We start from the raw sequence: 16,472 nt of genomic DNA, 5'->3' as shown, positions 1-16,472 counted from the left end.
TACATTAGTCATGTCAACTAATTTCAATGGGTCTACTGTATGACTAACGTTGGATACAACACATGGGTCTACTCTCGAGTATGAAAAACACTAGGCTTAACCCTGTGTTTGTAGCCTTCATGATTTTGAAGTTGTTGAAAATACACTTACTAAGGATTGCAAAAGCTGGGAAACCTTTAGTCAAGGAAAGAAAGGTTCAGGTATATTTGTTATTTGCACATCTCATGCTTTTGAAAACACATTTAAAAGCATATTATATATATAATTTAATTCCTCCGCTTTCCAGATTTGGAATGAATCATTTCAGTATATAATGGGATCATCAATGAGTATTTGTGCTATGCTTTATTTGCTGCGCTATGATCTTAATGGTGTTCGTGATAATGATATCAGTTACGTGGCTGAAGCATTCAGATCAGTTTCTGCTTTCAAGCTTGCAGTGACTGTTCAGAAGCCGCCTTTGGTGCTAGAGCTAGTGGTGGTGAAGTGATTAAGAGTGTTGGATGAGGACCTTGAGCCTCTCAGCCTATTTTATAGGATTGTTGTTGGGATTAAGTGAGTGGGAGAATCATGTAGCCCACCTTGAGCTCCTTGGGAGGAAAAGGTGGAATGTGAATGCAATAAATAAAAATCAACCAAATCTGCTCTTAGCGATGCAATCATTCAGCAGCTGACTTCATGAACTAGAATATTGTAGCTGTATTGTGAAGAGCTCAAGCTGTGAAAGCTGTTCAGTCATGTATTTGCTCACCAATATGGCAACTGTCACGCTAAGTACTGCATTTTCTTGGCTCCTGCTTTCATTTCATATGCAAGTACAGGCAACCTTTTGTTCAGATGGAGGCCGTGGTGACCCAGAACATTTATTTTGCAAAAGGAGCCTTGATGCCACTGCTAAACGCATTCTAAGTATCTTCGCATTTACCCTTGGCTTTATGATTCTTCTGCAGAGAATTATGAAGGAACAGAGGTAAATTTTATAACCAGCTTATCATTTTGAACTCTCCTAGGAATAAGAATATATTGCACACAAGGTATTATTCTGCTTAATAACATTCTGCAGTGTTGTTGTCCCTCTCAACCCCTGGCAGCCCAATTATAAAATGGAGGTTTCTTCAAAGACAGTTTTTGTACAAGGATCTGTCTCCTTCTCAGGATCAAATTCTGAGAAGGGTTCCACCACTGAACTGCTGGAGGATGCTTATGATATAGAATAAGAAAACTTAGGGACTAGTTGTAACACATCAGACAAAACTGGGATTCCCCCCCACACACACCCACGTGATAATTAATGTGGCCACTGTTTATATGGCTTACTTTTAAAATTTATTTATTTTACTAGTATATATTTGTAAAAAGAAAAGAGCCCCTTTTAGCAACCTCCCTTTTGGCAAAATTCATTATATTTCATTATACTGAATTCATCACATTCATTAATTATATTTCCACAAATGAATATAAAGCCAGGTTTAGTCCAAACTGTTAATCTTTTAGAACACATAATCAAAACAATTATATTTGTAATGTTATTAAATATTCTGAATTCCGTACAGAATTCTGTACCTTATGAAAATGCTCCATTTATCACCAAGCCTATTATCTATTTATCTACTTTCTCTGACACTGATCAAGTTTGTTAATCTTACTGCATTTCTGAAGTAAGCAATTTGAGATTAACAGGACATCCTTCTTTTTCCAATTAAAACTAATGGTGATTTTTGCTGCAGTAAGAAGGCAAATGATGATTTCTGAACTGTCTGACGGAATCATTGATGTCACACAGCAAAATAATACTGTTAATGGTGCAATGGCAAATTAAAGCCTGTCATTTCCTCCATGTGTGCTCAAGAACTAAATCCCATTTAAAAAAAAACATCCAGGCTTGTTCAATATGTTCCATCTCTTACTGGGCAAAAATAAATCTTTCCAAACATACCGCTTGCATGTGCAACACCACAGTACTGACTGAATTTATGACCATTCTAACACACATTTGCACCTAATATATAGTGAAACTTTACCTACTACATGAGAGAATGAATCAGATAGACCCTCAAGATTCCCTGGAGTAAAAGAGATCACCAGGAAATTTGACTATCTGTATGGGCTCAGTACTGACATAATAGAATGTTAATGCTAGCTCAACTAAAACATTGCATAGGCTACATTTAGTACAGCAAAGCCATACCCTCCAGCATCAAGGTGATCCAAATCAGGACACTCGTTTCTTTGGTCCTGGGCTCTCGCAGGAGCCAGCTGACTTATGGCAAAGCACAAGACCAAGAAACTAGCGTTTTTTGTTCCAGTGTTCTTGCATGAGCCAGCTGACTTGCACCAGAGCACTGAACCAAAAATCAGACATTCTGTGATCCAATCAGAAGCTGGGATGGCTTCTGTAATTCTAGAATGTCCTGCTTAAATTGGGACAGTTGAGCAATATGCAATACCTATTGAGATGTAATGGGAAACCATGGTTTCCTAGTATGTGAACAAGCCAATGCAAGTCTTAGGGTCGTATGTTCTCTAGATCCATCCTCTTTTGCACCCATGATAAGATGTAAAGGTTTTGCTTCCTCTGAAACAACCACAACCACAGTTCCTTATGACATGAAATCAGGGGACCGTGGTTTAAATGAAAGTTAAAACAGCCAGGATCAAACTGGTTTCAAGTACAGTGGTACCTCGGGTTACGAACTTAATTCGTTCTGAAGGTCCGTTCTTAACCCGAAACTGTTCTTAACCTGAGGCACGCTTTTGCTAATGGGACCTCCCACTGCCGGCACGCCACCGGCGTGTGATTTCCGTTCTCATCCTGGAGCAAACTTCTGAACCTGAGGTACTACTTCCAGGTTAGCGGAGTTTGTAACCTAAAGCATTTGTAACCTGAAGCGTTTGTAACCCAAGGCACCGCTGTACTTAACCTTTTCCGAAAGGATTGTTTAAATTAACCACAGTTTCCAAAGTTTGAATATCACGAGGAAACAATAGTTTCAAACACAAGCTGATGCTTCTATTTATCTCAGTGTCTCTGGGCCTAGTTCATGTAGCAGGAACCCACAATTTCCAATTTCATCTGAACTGCATAATGCTAAGGCATTTTTAAAAAAAATAATATTAATAATAATTTGGGGCTCCTTTACAGCCATCAAGAGTTATCTCACAGCTTGTACAGACACCCTTCTGACCATGTTGACAGCTCATTTGTCTCTTATACTAAATGCATGTCTAGCTTCCATTAATTCTCTGAATCACTTAACACAAACATTGGAATGGCATAACCGATGTGATACAAGATACCTGCTCTTCTACTCAGCAAGCCAAAAATAAAGGCAGAAATCCAAACAAAGTAACTCAGCCAGCTGTTTCCCTTAGCAGCGTAAATTCCTCCTCGTCACATTAAACAGAATTTGTTGACAGAGCAATGCACATCGATCCAGAAGGCTCTATGATGAGCTCTGCATGTGCAATGGAAATGATGAGTCCCTCTGTTCTGACATCACCTCATGTGATGCTACGCTCTCTGACGCAAAGCAAACTGCTGCTGTCAGTTCCATCTGCCCCCTATATCTTACAGGTAACAAAGGTAGGCTTAGGCCAAAAGATACAACCTTAACAGCTGAATAGAATACAGTGGTACCTCGGGTTAAGTACTTAATTCGTTCCGGAGGTCCGTTCTTAACCTGAAACTGTGCTTAACCTGAAGCACTACTTTAGCTAATGGGGCCTCCTGCTGCTATCGCGCCGCCGGAGCACAATTTCTCTTCTTATCCTGAAGCAAAGTACTTAACCAGAGGTACTATTTCTGGGTTAGCGGAGTCTGTAACCTGAAGTGTATGTAACCCGAGGTACCACTGTATTAATTTTTGGGGTGGTAAAAAGACAGCAACATGCTTTTGGAATTTCCGGCTGCAGAAATGAGAGAGAGACTTAGAATAGCTCCATTGCTCTGCGCCCCCAGAAACATACAACGGGGTGGTACACTTAGATTACCCTAATGAGAAATCCTCAACCTATTTATTGTAGAGGTTTTTTCTTAATATGATAAAGTCAGAGGAAATACAATTTCCACCACAGCAGTAAAATTAACATTAGCATCATTAGAGGGGATGCTATAAAGTACCCTTTTTATTGTTCTTTTTTCTCTCACAACTGTACATCTTTATTTATTATTTCCATTTTCCCTTGAATTATTTGAAACTCCACTTTTCTCATCAGCAGCCTCTTGGAGTGTGTGCATGCCTTCTAAGAGACACTATACAGGACCTGGGTTCAAAACTACAATGGAGTGGTAATTTCCCCCAAATAGTGTGTGGTACCTCCAGGCCACATTTCCGGCAGGGATGTGAAAGGAACTAGTAGACTATTTAACGAAACAGACAAATACAACTAGGACTTATTTTGGGGAAATGTGCTGGTATATGATCACGACACCTGCAAAGCACTGACCTCCAGAAAATAGGAACATACTTCTTTGTTGCATATGTCACTCAAAAGTCCAATGTTAATGATCCCATGTAATAGTAATAACAATTTTGTTCAATCAGATTGTAAACAAGACAACTGCAGTTTAGAAATAAGCACTATATTAACCCTGTTTTTACAATTATGCTTCAAGAACACTTAAACACATTTGGGTGAAGAACATAATCAGAGAATATACTGGCTAGTAATCAGGAAATGCTTGCTTTCCTAGAGCTGATATATTAATGCTTTCCATGGACTGCTTGCCAGCTAAAGACTGGTACAGGTGGCATTTTGCCCTGGAGACCAAACACAGCTGCTCTGGGATTTTCCCAAGTTCTTGCAGCCAACTGTCCAAGGCACCAAAGCCACTCTTCAAGCTGGATCATTGCATGCGGCTGGGACAGTCGGCTGCCACCTTATTGCAGACAGAAAGAATGAAGCAGACACTGTGCTAGGATTAAATAAGCTGTAGCTTTTACTCACTCATTAACATAACTTGCATGCAGGCAAGCAATGAGATTAAATTCATTCTATGATCAAGAAAGTTGGTTTGGCTGTTCAAGAACACTTGCGCCCCTTCTCGCTCTTCCCTTCCAGTGTGGCCCAGTTGAATTCTGAGCTGCTTCCTTCTGGACAAATCTGCCCTCTCTGTAAAAAGCAACATGGTGTTTCCCAAACAGCTGCCACTCAAGACACTGCTGCCAAGAATCCCACCCTGGTGTGGCCCCCAAAAGGATAATGGAATCTCTTGCCTACTGATTCTAGACCTTCCTCCATGATTCATCTCTTGAGAAGCTCCACTGAACAGTCAGCCAAACTGATATAATTCCTTGCCCTCCGCCCCGTGTAATGGCATCCTAGGGAAGACCAAAAACACACCTGGCCACAGTCAATTAGGTACTGCAAACATATTGCTAGGCTTCAATAATGTGACCTGGTGAATGTGCTCATCATCAAGGGAGGGTACATGGGAAGGTTAGGTGCTACCTCAGGGGACAGCAAACTTTTTCAGCAGGGGGCTGGTCCACTATCCCTCAGACCTTGTGGGGGGCCAGACTATATTTTTTTTGGGGGGATGAACAAATTCCTATGCCCCACAAATAACCCAGAGGTGCATTTTAAATAAAAGGACACATTCAACTCATGTAAAAACATGCTGATTCCCGGACCGTCCGCGGACCGGAGTTTGCCTACCCATGTGCTACCTGAACAACTCCCAACTGCACTGTTGAGGGTGGGAAATGCTCTTTAACATCCCTGTTGTCTTATTTCTCACCCTTTGGTCTCACGTTGGCAAGGAAACCCTAGCCATCATGATAATGTCCCTGTTCTCCCCTAATGCCCCATTGGGGCTGCTGCTTCCTCACTGCTGTCACAGTCACATCCCATACCACGATCTGCACTACAGAGGCAACTCTAGCAAAACTCTTCCCCTTTACAGAGGGGCTAAATACAGTGTCTCCTAATCAGATACTCTTAAGTTTTGTTTTCTTTCTTATCAAAATTATCTTGCATTATTGCATTTATAAAAGAATTGGGCAAATTCATTTTGCGCATTAAACTTTGGAGCAGACATTTTAATTTGTTGATTTTTACAATCACAGCATACACACTTGCACATACAGCACTGACATTCCAGAAAACACTCTTCCATTCCTATCATAGAAGTGCTCAGTGGGGGCTTCCAAGTAATAAGGAGTTAGAAGAACTGGAGTTTCTACTTATTTATTCGAGTATGTCTTGTGTGATGAGGTTATTGCCTCATGGCTGGATGCCACTTTTGAGTTAATTAAAATGTTACTTTGGCAGGTGTCCCACATTGAGGGGATTCCAAAGAGTGAATATTAACCTGAGATAGAAACTAAGATTGAAAGTGCCAACCTTTGCCTGCAAACGCAAAGCAGTCTGCTGACAGGGCTGAAATTCCTTGAGCCAAGCTGAAGTAGAATATCTAGTGCTTGGTCAGCAAGTGAGACACACTTTTCCAGCTCAGCTTAATGAGTAAAAAGGCTATGACCATCCATATCTCACATTTACAACTTGTGTTTTGCCTCAAAGATGAAGTCATATGGACTTTTACAAAGCTGCTATAAAATAGTGGTAAGAGTTTGAACAACAAAGCAGGAGGTCTTGGATTCTATTTCTCTCTCATGAGGTAGCCTTAGGCAAGCCACCTTCAGCACCCCCCACCCCACCCCAATTAAGTGCTTTGCAGTGTCCTATCTTAGGGGATACTTTCCACTACTGCAAGAATCCCTCGTATGTTTCAGAAAATTATAGGCTACACTGTAGGTTCCATTCTCAGTTGGCATTGCACTGTTAAACCTTACTGCTTGTTTGCATATTACTCTTATTATTAAATTCCCACTATCTACATTTTCTGGAAACAGCTGAAGACATATTTGTTCCGACAAGCTTTCCTAGCTGGGTGAATAGATCTTTGACATGTTTTTCTCATTTATTTCATTTCAATTCATTTGCCATTATTTTCTGAGCTGTTTTTAACTGTGTTGATTATATTGCGTATATTGCATATATTACACACAAACACAATGTAATGGATGTAGCAGTGCTCTCATCCCTCAATTTTAGTGTATTTAATGCAGTCCCATCTGGGGCCAGAATCTGTCCTGCTAATTCCTTGCTATTTCAGGGGAATCAAGACCCGCTGGCCATGTTACAGAGGTGGAATAGTTGTGAAGAAGAGATTAGGCAACACCTGCCAGTGCTATCCTAGGATTTGCAAAGTATTAACCAGCTGCTAACTCCTAAAAGAACTCATCTGCAATTTTAAAAAATGAGAAGCAAAATGACCTGAGTAAAGGCACAGAAAACAGAGTTGGCTTCTGGCAAGACTTTATGTATGTGTGTCTCTGTGTGTGTGTGCACATGCATGCAATTCACTTTTCAGAGTGCTCATCTAGACCAATCAACAAAAGGTTTACTCTGCTATTTCAGATAAGGATTACTGTAGTTGCAGCTAAGTGTCATTTCTGAACAGAGATTCTGAACTTTAGACATTTCCCCTCTGGCTTGGTAAAATCATATTAACAACATTTATTTACTTTCAATTTGTTGGTGAGGCTTGGGTGTTGTTTGTTTGTTTACTATAATGAGAGAGAGAGAGAGAGAGAGAGAGAGAGAGAGAGATTTGAATCTTTTCTTGGCTTTGAGATGGTTTTAAACAGATGTTACTAGAAAACATCAGCATTTGGCAGAATCTCTGATACCAAAGCAGCCCGCGTCAGAAGCAGGCTTACTGAAATCTGGGACACGAGTGCTCTGTTTTGCTAGGACTCCAGATCAAGATGTGGGGACACTGAGGAAGTATGAAATCTAGGATTCTCAAAGTGGACTGGCTTATTTAGGAACAACAAACAATTAATTATTGGAGGAGAGTGCCTGTCTCTCCAGTACTTCTTTCATTGGCAAAAGAGCAGTATTTGTATCACCCACTTTCTCAATTAGTACAACACACATCACCGAGATGCCTTCCTGCTTATGTTTAGATGTCTAGCTTGAGGCCTCTCCCTTAGTTTCATGGGACTCTGTTGCTTCACTTTCCCGTTGTTCCAGTTGGTACCATACCTGGATGAAATGAAGCTCAGACAGCCAAGTCATCTCAGTTTCATCTCTTGAATCCCTGCATGGGCTCAAGAATTACATGCAAAATTTTCATCTCCACCTTGGATACCATGCTCAAAGGCTTAGTGATGGCTGCTTAGAATAAAACAGCAAAAGCCACACATCAATCACAATGTGCCAAAGAAAAGAGCTGCAGAGAAACACGGTGGCAACATTTGACATTGTGCCTATTCAGCATATCTCTGCACAGCACACACTTTCTACTACCCACCCTCCAACCTTCTTTTCCCTTTCCTTGAAAGTGAAACAGATTTCTTGCCCTTTGGGCGTTGCTGAAATGGGCATGAATAAGAATTTTTGAGTAGGGTTCAGTGTCCTGGATAGCACCATATTCCTATCCCAAGGGGGGAAATTGCCAAAAGCTGTTGCTCCCTCAGTCTGTTTCACTCCACATCCCATCAGCCCCAGCCAGCATGACCAATGCAAAGGGATGATGGGAGTTGTGGTCCAACAACATCCGGAAGACCACTAGTTCCCCATCCTTGTTCTATGAATTTCTCACACTCCATTTACTTCTGTTCCTCATTATTGCCGTTAAAGCCCAGCTCCAAAAGTGTTTAAATAAACTGAAAGTATAAAAATGTTTATGAAAAAATAAAATTACACAAATGACAGTGGAGCAAATCTACTTAATTTGCATAGCATACTGTGGTTTTCCATATCTGATAACACACAAGCCTATATACACTGTGGAAGATATTCTTAAAATGGAGGCAATGTCCTATTTAGAGGATAAAAAAATAAAATGGCACTAAGAAGCAGCTAGACTCGATTACATAAGTTGCTGGATGTTTCTGTCACACACACACACACACACACACACACACACACGGTCACAAGCTCCTTCACTTTAGTCACATTATATTTATTCATTTCAACAATTTGTATACCACTTCATCATGCTCCTCTCACTCAGTAATATCCAGAAGACCCAATACAATTCATATATTTATATCACACAATGTTATACAGATAGGCTGATCTATTGGAGCCTATTGGAGAGTTGAAGAGGCTGTCCTTTATTAATTGAGAAGGAGCAAATATGTGTTTTCAAACCAATGAAGTATAAATCTACTTTGCCCCCTCAGGACATTAGCTCAGAGTTCAGCCTGCTTTGTCTCCTCACCAACAACATTTGAACATCTGATATTAACATTTCAATTCATTTGGCAGTCATATTGGCTTTTGTACAACTCATTTGTGAAACTTCTTTATTACAGCAGCTATTGATCACTTGCAAAATCCCTGCCGATACTGCAATAGCAGCCAGTTGCAATCTGCTCGCTTTGATACTGGCAACTGGATGAAATTGAGCAGAGGAAAATTTAAGCTGAACATCAGGAAACATTTAGAAACCAAGGTCTATTAGCCACTGCAATAATTTCCCAAGGGAGCCCCAGAAGATTCAATGAAGTAATTTAAAACTAGAATGCACAGAGAAGGAGGGAGGGAAACCAACACAACACAAATCCTGCACTGAGAGAAGAAGGGTTTGTACATGCTCAGTTTATATAAAAAATGTAAAGCAGTTTCTGAAGGTCTCTTTGAGCTTCTGGCTTAACTTGATATACACAGACGGCATGCAGGTGTTAAAAACTGTTCTTGAAAGAGTCTCTCACCCCCAATCAAGCTTCCTCCACTATAGCTCCTTACAAGACTTTTGTTAAATTCAGTATTTCCTAAGAAGCGAGTCTTGCTAAATTCAGCAGAACTTGGTTCCAAGTGCCTGCACTAAAGGGCTTCACCAGGGGGCCACTTTGCCCACAAAAACATGGACAATGCCAAGTTGGTTGCACCAATGCAACATACACCCACTTCTGCATTGTCTCATTGCTAAAAACTGGTCTACTGGCACATTGGCACAGAACCAGAAACCACCACCATATTCAAATGTGATCCACAGCAGATCTACAAAACTGTAATACAGGAGCATTGGCAGTGGGGAAATGGACAGAGATGGCTAAGAGGATACTGGATAACATTGCTTTCTTATGGCCCATCCAACCCACTCTATGGACAATGGGGAGAAGCAATATCAGCACAATCCTAAACGCTGACTATACACAGGTAAGCAGTTAGGTTGGAGCATGAAACTGAGAGGCACAACAGAACAGCCCTGCAACTGAATCAGTAGAAGTTCCTAACATACAACAGGTTTTACTGCCACTTTTAGCAGGGTATCAGTCACTTTTAAAAGGAAAACAAAGGAATCAACTGTGAAGAGCATAAGAAGAGCACTGATGGAGACTAATGACCCATCTAGCTGGGTATGCTGATTCCTACAGTGACCCACCAGATGCCTATGGGAAGTCGAGAGGCAGGGTTTGAAGGCAACATCCTTTCCCATGGTTTCTTCCATCAGCTGGTGTTCAAAGGAAGTATGCTACATATGAAGGGTCAATATAGCCATCCTAGGTAAGGGTAGATTATTTATTTAGGAATTACTGCAGATTTCCCCCTCCTCCTCTTCTTCATTGTTTTATGCATATCTCATTACAGCCTCAGAAATGATCTGTCTACAGGAAAATATAGACTCCAGAGCCATGATTTAAAAACTAAAAGGGCACCACCCACCAGGAAATTCACCCCATAAATCCCACTGGAATGAATAGGAGCTACATTCTGCAACTTTTACAAAACTGCTTCATTTCAACAGGGTTTCTGCAGAAGAACTATCTGCTGAACTGTGCTCTCTGAAAGGCATGCAGTGGACAAAGCAAATGCATTTCCATTCAGATACACAACCAAAAGAAGACGACAATTAAGATAGAAAGATCAAGGCACAAATCGTTTCATGCAAATTAATGACTGGGTGGGAAAGTTTTCTCCGCCTAGGGCAAAATCGGGTTCTTTAACCAAGCACAATTCATTAATTCCCTTGGCAACGTTTTGTTGTGATTGTTTTTTCCTTTTCCCTCATTTGTTATTTCTTTTAACATTTTTCTCTTTTTTTGTTATTAAATGTCTTCTTTCATGACAATCATCATTTTCCTTTTTCCATGGAAGCAAATCACCAAAGCTGCAACCCAAATGCCTCCTCCTTCTCCTCCTCTTAAGCTAGACTGTGCATGGTTTTGTGGGCTCAGGCAGCCAGCCACCTCTGGGTCACTCCATCAGCACAGACCTCTTCTTCTGCCCACAGAATGGGTGGATGAGTGGAAGGCTACTCTCTCAAGCTGGCCCTGGCCTGATCTGCCTCCCACCCACCACCACCTGCCTGCCCCCCCCCCCCGCTCTTTCTGGTGCCTCTTTGAGCTACCAAGCTGGGGGTGCACTCATGGCTCCATACATCTTCAGTGACAGCAGCTGTTTGGATTGATGTTTAAGTGTGTGTGCTGGCCTGCTGGATTTGGGGAATGGCATTAGTATGCACAGGTTCAGTTGTGAATGCAAAACTTGCTGGGGCAAGGACCAACCTTTGCAGCTTCTGTTTACTTTGTAAAACATTGTGTGCATTGATGACTTGATGAAAATAATATCATTTGCTTAGTGGACATCCTTATTTGGCAGATACAGGTGACCTCTGTCCACATAAACCACCAAGAAGATGTTTACTTATACATATGTACACGCAGCCACATGCACTCAAGACATACACACACACACACACACACACCAAACATCTGGTTCTCAAAAGTCATGCAGAACACCTTGTTGCCCAGTAAGATGAACACAATTTTCACCACAATGAATAATAATAATAATAATAATAATAATAATAATAATAATAATAATAAATTTTATTTATATCCCGCCCTCCCCAGCCGAAGCCGGGCTCAGGGCGGCTAACAACAATCAAACAATCAAACTATCAGATATTCACACATTCTAAAAATATTTCATTTTAAAAATCAATTAAAATCGAATTAATGGCAACTAATTAAGCAAGATTCTGTGCAGGTTGCCAGAGGAGGGAGTCAGGCTGCGCCCTGACCAAAGGCCTGGTGGAACAACTCTGTCTTGCAGGCCCTGCGGAAGGATGTCAGGTCCCGCAGGGCCCTAGTCTCTTGTGACAGAGCGTTCCACCAGATTGGAGCCGCAGCTGAGAAGGCCCTGGCTCTAGTTGAAGCCAGCCTAACCTCTCTGAGGCCTGGGACCTTGAGGATGTTATTATTTGCAGACCGTAGGTTTCTCTGTGGGGCATACCAGGAGAGGCGGTCCCGTAGGTACGAGGGTCCTAGGCCGTATAGGGCTTTAAAGGTTAAAACCAGCACCTTAAACCTGATCCTGTACTCCACCGGAAGCCAGTGCAGCTGGTATAGCACCGGATGAATGTGATCTCGCAGTGAAGACCCCATAAGGAGTCTCACCGCGGCATTCTGCACCCGCTGGAGTTTCTGGGTCAGTCTCAAGGGCAGCCCCACGTAGAGCGAGTTACAATAATCCAGTCTGGAGGTGACCGTCGCATGGATCACAGTGGCTAGGTCAGGGCGAGAGAGATAAGGGGCCAACTGCTTAGCTTGGCGGAGATGAAAAAATGCCGCCTTTGTTGTAGCTGTAATCTGCGCTTCCATAGATAGGGAGGTATCGAAGATTACACCCAAACTCTTAACGGACGGTGCTGGCACTAACTGCACCCCCGCAAGAGATGGGAGTTGCCCCCTCAATCCCATATCGTCCCGCCCCAGCCAGAGGACCTCTGTCTTCGAAGGATTTAGCTTCAACCAGCTCCCACGTAACCTTCCAGCCACAGCTTCCAGACATCTCGCCAGTGTGTCTGGGGCTGAGTCAGGATGGCCATCCATCAACAGATAGAGTTGGGTGTCATCAGCATACTGATGGCAACCCAGCCCAAAACTCCGGACAAGCTGGGCGAGGGGGCGCATAAAGATGTTAAAAAGCATCGGGGAGAGAATCGCACCCTGAGGCACTCCACACACCAAGGAGTGGCGCGATGACAATTCCCCCCCGAGCGCCACCCTCTGTCCCCGACCAGAGAGAAACGAGCGCAGCCATTGAAGGACTGTGCCCTGGATCCCCACGTCGGCAAGGCGGTGGTCCAGGAGTTCGTGATCGACCATGTCGAAGGCTGCTGACAGATCTAGAAGAATCAGCAGCCCCGACCCGCCTCGATCCAGCTGCTTGCGGAGATCATCTGTTAGGGCGACCAGAGCCGTCTCGGTCCCATGACCAGCGCGGAAGCCGGACTGGAATGGATCCAGAGCAGATGTTTCATCCAGAAACCTACCAAGCTGTTCAGCAACCGCTCTCTCAATCACGTTACCCAGGAATGGAAGATTCGAGACTGGGCGGTAATTGGATAGATCTAAGGGATCTAATGATGTTTTCTTTAAGAGCGGACGCACCACTGCCTCCTTCAATTCCCCTGGGAATATCCCCTGGGAATGACCCCACCATCATGTATTTCAGTTTACCAGGTGCTCAATAATCCCTCCCGCCCCATTTCTGCAGTCCCAGTGAAAGAGCGCATAGGTAAAGGCAAAGGGACCCCTGACCAATAGGTCCAGTCACGGACGACTCTGGGGTTGCAGTGCTCATCTTACTTTATTGGCCGAGAGAGCCGGCATATAGCTTCCAGGTCATGTGGCCAGCATGACTAAGCCGCTTCTGGAGAACCAGAGCAGCACACGGAAACGCCTTTTACCTTCCTGCTGGAGCGGTACCTATTTATCTACAGTACTTGCACTTTAATGTGCTTTCGAACTGCTAGGTTGGCAGGAGCAGGGACCAAGCAACGGGAGCTCACCCCGTCGTGGGGATTCGAACTGCCGACCTTCTGATCGGCAAGTCCTAGGCTCTGTGGTTTAACCCACAGCGCCACCCGCGTCCCACAAAAGAGAGCATAGAAAAGGTTTAATATTCCACTCTACATGGATGGTGGGTTGTGATCGGCACACTAGGTTACAGATGGTGCAGGCCAGAGGAAGTGAGGACATGTGATAGTACAGGAAGCAGTGGAGAGGGAAGATATCAAAGTTGCAGAGGAATGCATTTCAAGTCACAACACTGCCCTCCTTCATGGACAAGTTTTTTTGTTTTGTTTTTTCATTTTTACCCCAAAGAACTTGCTTAAGCAGTCTTGTGCACTATTGTCAGAAAAAAGATTGTGAAGGCTATTTTAAGCTGACATTTTTATTCTCCCAAGCATTTGGACAGCACAAATGGTTTGGCTTTGAGTCCTTGTTTCTGGTGTTCATGCACATGCTGGAAGAGGATAGATATTTTACATTCTTAAGTGAATCTTTGGATGAAAACTTTTAGTATAGCTGTACCTGTTTTGTTCAAACAGATGCTCTATTTATATTGCATTTCTGTATTTTATTGTCTTGTAACTTGCTCTGGAGCTCCTTTAGGGTTTGTGAAGTGATATATAAATTTAATTAACTAAAATAACTAAGGAGCACCTTTGAAGAAACTGGTTATGTTGCCCCATAGAAGAGCAGTTCTGTGACTTGACATAGGACCCTAATGAAACAATTACTGTGCACTTTCCTACCTATAGAGCAAATGTCTTTCTGTCCCACTCAAGGCTAGTCTAACATAAAGAATAGAAATATACAATGGACTGAACTACCCTTATTCCAATACAATATGGATCAGAATCCTTTTTAATGTCCTTTGTGTTGTGTACAATAAATGTTTTATGATCACATTGCATCAGAATTCCTGTTAAAACATTCCATAAATGTTTTATGATCACATTGCATCAGAATTCCTGTTATTTTGCCATTGTTATTTGTACCTACCAGTAACTGGGGCATCTATATCCAGCAAGTTTTTTTCCTGGCGGAGAATTGAAGCACCCTCTGTTATTATTCTCAAAGCAACACTCTCTTCCAGCCTTCCTTCCTTCATAAGGTGTGCCTTTAGGATATCTACACGGGGCTTTCCATCATTGTCAAACACTTCCTTTGCTGTGAGCCGATGGCTTGGAGGAAATGGGACAGCTGCAAGAACAAAGACAGATGGATTCAATACACCAAGCAAACCCATTAGTCCCAATAAAAACAAAGTTTTTTTTAAACTACCGGTAACCAATTTGGTTTTCATAAACTTTCCATATTTATTAGACTGTCAGGCAATAAGACTGTTTCCTCTTGTAGTCAGTAGGCTTCTTGAGCACTTATGTATACTTTGTAATCCCTAGCAATTTAACTTTAGTTTAAAATCTTAACGAAATCCCATAAGAATAATATTTTGTTACTTATACCCCTCCCACTTGACTGGGTTGCCCCAGCCACTCTGGCTGGCTGCACTCACCCCACCCTGCTCTCACGCTGAAAAGACATTGATGGCTAGCCCATGCATCTTAGCAAAGGATCAGGAAAGACAGAAGGTGCATCCTTTGCAAAGGTTCTAAACCTTAATAAAAAACCACTCAAGTTCAAGATAGGTAACTGTGGCTACTGTGGACTTTCCTCTTTCCCCTGGGCAATGCTCCCCTGGCAATGCTTGGCTCTACCAAAGGATATTTCTGCAACCACACAAAATGCAACCAAGGTGGTAAATCACAGACCCTACAGGACGTAAGGCAACGCTAGCAAAACATCAATAAGTGCAAATACACCGCTCTTGAGAAGACTTGTAAACTATATAAACAATTATAGACCTGCAAAGGGAAGAGAAGACTGAAGGCAGGCATGAGAACAAATAAGGGCTATCATGCAGAAGATGCAGCCAACGTGTTTGCTGTTGATCCACAGAGCTGGGCTAGAGCCCCTGGATGGAAATAACAGGGAAACAGATTTTGCTTTAACACTAGGAGAAGCTCCCTAAGCAGTAAGGTCTGGTCTACTGTCTTAGGAGGTGGTGGGTGCGCCCTCTCTGAATGTATTTACATAGAACAGGGGTCGGCAACCCGCGGCTCCGGAGCCGCATGCGGCTCTTTTACACCTTTGCCGCGGCTCCGCAGGTCCTCGGGGACCCTGAGCAGAAAAGCAGAAGCGCCAGAAAGAGGAGGGGGATGGAGCTGGGCAGCCGAGCCGGGCAAAGCAAGGCGGCGGCGGCAGCGGAGCTCGAGAAGTGGCGGCTGCTGGGATGAAGGAGGAGGCAGCGGCGGCCGCAGAAGGGCTGCTGCTGCCTCTTCTGCCGCCGGAGGGAAGTTCTGCCAGGCGGCTTCATGGCTCATAGCTTCCCCCGGGGTAGGACAGGCAGCGAGGCGGATGCCTCGTCTGGAGGACGATGAGGAAGCGGCCGAGCAGCTCACGGCGGCGCCTCTTCCCTCATGGTGCAGGGAGCGAGGAGGAAGAGGAGGAGGGCGGTGGCAGGAAGGTGTGCTAGGGTGCAGCGACGGTTCTCTCCTCAGGTGGACGCAGCTGCCACTGCCACCGCCGGCACCTGCCACATGCAGGCGCGTTTGCTTTCGCCGTTGCGGCAGCCCGCCCGCCCTTAGGCGCCGCGCG

General features: G+C 43.4%; 1 protein-coding gene across 6 annotated transcripts in view; it reads right to left on the bottom strand.

The window, feature by feature from the left end:
• PPP3CA (protein phosphatase 3 catalytic subunit alpha) overlaps nt 1–16,472 on the bottom strand; it is a 185,760-nt gene that overhangs the window by 80,925 nt on the left and 88,363 nt on the right. For all 6 annotated transcript variants that reach the window (XM_083756625.1, XM_083756623.1, XM_083756620.1 and 3 more), the window contains exon 2: nt 14,817–15,017. In XM_083756625.1, the coding sequence (XP_083612751.1) occupies nt 14,817–15,017 (201 nt within the window). The remainder of the gene's footprint in view (nt 1–14,816; nt 15,018–16,472) is intronic.

Source organism: Podarcis gaigeae (genome assembly GCF_964106915.1).
Source record: "Podarcis gaigeae genome assembly, chromosome: 9".
Classification (NCBI taxonomy): domain Eukaryota; kingdom Metazoa; phylum Chordata; class Lepidosauria; order Squamata; family Lacertidae; genus Podarcis; species Podarcis gaigeae.
This window is presented reverse-complemented; position numbering and strand designations above follow the sequence as displayed.